This window comes from Macadamia integrifolia, chromosome 10, assembly GCF_013358625.1.
Source record: "Macadamia integrifolia cultivar HAES 741 chromosome 10, SCU_Mint_v3, whole genome shotgun sequence".
Classification (NCBI taxonomy): Eukaryota; Viridiplantae; Streptophyta; class Magnoliopsida; order Proteales; family Proteaceae; genus Macadamia; species Macadamia integrifolia.
The window spans coordinates 26,851,802-26,854,993 of record NC_056566.1 but is presented as its reverse complement, the minus strand read 5'-3'; the positions used below and the strand labels follow the sequence as shown (position 1 = coordinate 26,854,993).

The following is a 3,192-nucleotide window of genomic DNA, read 5'->3' as shown; positions in this document are numbered from 1 at the left end:
CCCTCCCCCCCCCCCCCCTTTTTTTTCCCTGCTGTTCGACTGGAAAGAAAAAGGAAAATCAATATTTGACCCATGGTGATTGAGACAGTTGAGGTGACACCAAGAAATTTTGCATGAGACCATGACCATCCACAGAATCCTTGTTTATCAAAAAGTCTTAGTTGCCATATCATCATCATCATCATTCCATGTGGCTCAAATCAATGTGACATGACGCCATAATTGCAGTAATTATATTGTTAGGCCTCCTTTCAATCTGTTACAGAATTTGGGACTTCACCCATGCAAAGAGCATTTTTATGGCATTGAATTAAATTTCTATTTGGCAGGCGTTTTGGATCATAAGTGTAGGGTCAAAATAAGGTTAATATTCATGCAGCCATGGATGTTGGTATCAAGTGTTTGAGATTGTGCCTGATCACTGTGAAACTTATGTAGATATATACAGAAGATGTAGTTGATGTTGCCATCTAACAGACATCAGATTTTCTTACCTCTTAAAGTTTGAAATATGAAGTGTCCTTGTTTCATGGATTATCAAGTCAAGGGGATTGAAAAATATGTAAGGAAAAGATTTTTCAAGCCAGGGTCAAAGTTCCAGATGGAAAACATTCTAAGCATGTGTATAAGAACCGGAATAGATGATGTGCCTCCAAAGAAGAAAATGTTCTCTTGGGAAAAAAGAAAAAAATAAAACCTTTATGTGAACTCGTTAATAGTTTTACCTTCATATATCTTTAGAGATGGAAACAGAGTAGAGATACCTGAGATAGCAGTCAAATATTCCATGAGTGTGTTCTACCGAATGGCATGGCAATATAGTGTTATGCAGTGGCTTGTTTAGATAAACACCAGCTTGGAGATGTTCTAAACCAAAATTTTGACTTTTTGAGTGTTCGACTTGGAAAACTCATCTCTTATTTGTATCATAGGACAATCCAGTTAGTGGAACATCCTTATAATCGGACACAGGTACCTTAGATGATCTTTCTTGTTTCCCCAAAGAAAAAGAGAAGGAATAGAAGTATGGTACTCTCAAAACTGTCACAGAAGCAGTTCTTGTGTGCATCTTCTGAATCTTGTCCACCCTGCCGGAAGAGAGTCAGATCATAGTTACAGACCGACCTTATAATTTCTTAAAACCATGGAATAAAAGGTAAGATACACTACTAGTTAAGCCGGATGTTCTTCATGGAAGATCCCATACATGTTTCCATAGTGAAACTCAGAGACCTCCAACAATAGATTATATTCTACTTGATCTATTCTGCGATGAACCTATCTGTAATGCTGTATTTTCCTCAAATACATATCCTATCCTGTGCTTAATCTATTGTTGTTCTGTTTATAGTTCCTCTGTGCTTGAAAGAAACTGATTAATTCTTATCTATCATCACAACTCATGCAGGAGAGCACTCCTCGTATTGTAAAGTTAGGGGAACATCCTGGATGTCCTTGTGGAGGGACCCATGTTGTGGATATTTCAGAGATCAGGAGCTTGAAGGTATTGACTATCCTGTGATATCAGATTGCCATAAGTCTCTTTCCTCTTCTATGACATATGGGGCTGAATGTTGGGCAGTACTGAAAATCCATTTAAACAAATTAATGTGGCTGAGTGGTAAAAGTAGAAATGATAAAATAAAGAATGAATAAATTAGAGCAAACCTGGGAGTTGCCCCTATTCATGATGAGATGCGAGGAACTCATCTAAGGTAACATAGACATGTGCAACGGAGACGTTTCAATGCTCCAATGTGGAGAAGTGATTTATTTAAAATTGAAGGGGCTAAAAGATCTAGAGGTAGGCCTAAATTAACCATAGGAGAAGTGGTGAGGAAAGACATGTATAGCTTAGGAATTATGACTAGAATCTTTTATGGCTTTAAATAGAGTTGATTGGAGAAATAGTATCCATGTAGCCAAACCCCATTTAGTTGAGATAAGGCTGAGTTGAGTTGATCTTCTTCATCATCATCATCTGTGATGACATTGCATTAATATTTTCTACACCGTCATTTATGATCCCACTTTTTCATCAGCTCCTAAAACCTCCACAGCTGAAGGAACTCCATCACTTAAATTGTTGATGTCTGGCATGAAGTAGCCAGTCAGACTTTTTCCCAACCAAAATTCAGTTGACCATTGTCGGTGGAATTTCTGTTCATCAGTGTCACGTATGAATTTTATCTCATCATATTCATTAACTGCGTTACTGCAACATAAATTTTGTTCCGGCATGGAAATGAACTTAAGATAGTAATTTTAGGTATGTGAGTTACCAGAACACAAATTTTCTTCTATTCAAGGAATAAACTTGAGATTTAGTTTTTGTTTCATATTTGTCTCCCTAGTTGTCGTAAGATATTCTAGTGCACAACATGGGTGAATGTTAACCTTATCAGGGGGAAATATTAGTGAGCCAACAGCTAACCGGCTGTGAGAAGTGTCTCTTTCCAATTCTGATTTAAACAGGGCAGCATACTTTTCTTGGTTTTGGGTGGCTGTGTGAGCTTCAAGTTTAATTGATATGTCTTGATACTTCTTTCAGGTTGGCCAGATTCGAACGAAGAAGGGAGTGACGAAAATATCTTATACTGTTGATTAATTACTTCTCCAAATCAGGGAATTTTACTTTGCAATGCCTATATTTGACAGGTTTTAGGGCAATCCCATATTACTGGTACCGAGGGGACTCATGTACTCTCCCGGCTTCTTGTATTTACATTTTACAGTAACTTTTATCACTGAAAGTTGCTTATATATATCCATTGCTGATCCTCTCCAGGGTCTTTCTTCTTTCAGTTCCATATTGCCTCTGCGCCATGTTCTTATAAATATAAGCTTGGTTAAAATCATACAAGCTTAGGTTGCTTAAAATATATCAAATAGGACAAGTTGTGATTGGGAGACGATGACATGGATTAAGAAACAAGAAGCATGAAACAAGTTATCAAACATATCCATGTACATCCTTTGTATGATATGGTAATAAATTGAAATCTTGTTCCACCCATTCTTGGCCGATCCCGGCCGATTCAGTACCAATTTCTGATCGATTCTGGCCATTTTTTAATAATTGGATCCGAATCAGTAGTATCAGAGGCAAATTCCGGTTTTTTTTTTTTTTACGAATATTATATGGGACCTGCCCAAGAATTATATTAAAGATGAATCTAATAATTAAAAAAA

The 3,192-nt window shown here is 37.0% G+C and overlaps 1 protein-coding gene across 1 annotated transcript in view; it reads left to right on the top strand.

The window, feature by feature from the left end:
- Positions 1-2,804, top strand: part of LOC122092341 (alanine--tRNA ligase) — an 18,447-nt gene extending 15,643 nt beyond the window's left edge. The window contains exons 6-8 of the mRNA XM_042662656.1: positions 742-808; positions 1,409-1,504; positions 2,552-2,804. Coding sequence (XP_042518590.1) covers positions 742-808; positions 1,409-1,504; positions 2,552-2,608 — 220 coding nt within the window. The 3' untranslated portion in view covers positions 2,609-2,804. The remainder of the gene's footprint in view (positions 1-741; positions 809-1,408; positions 1,505-2,551) is intronic.
- Positions 2,805-3,192: the final 388 nt, after the last annotated feature.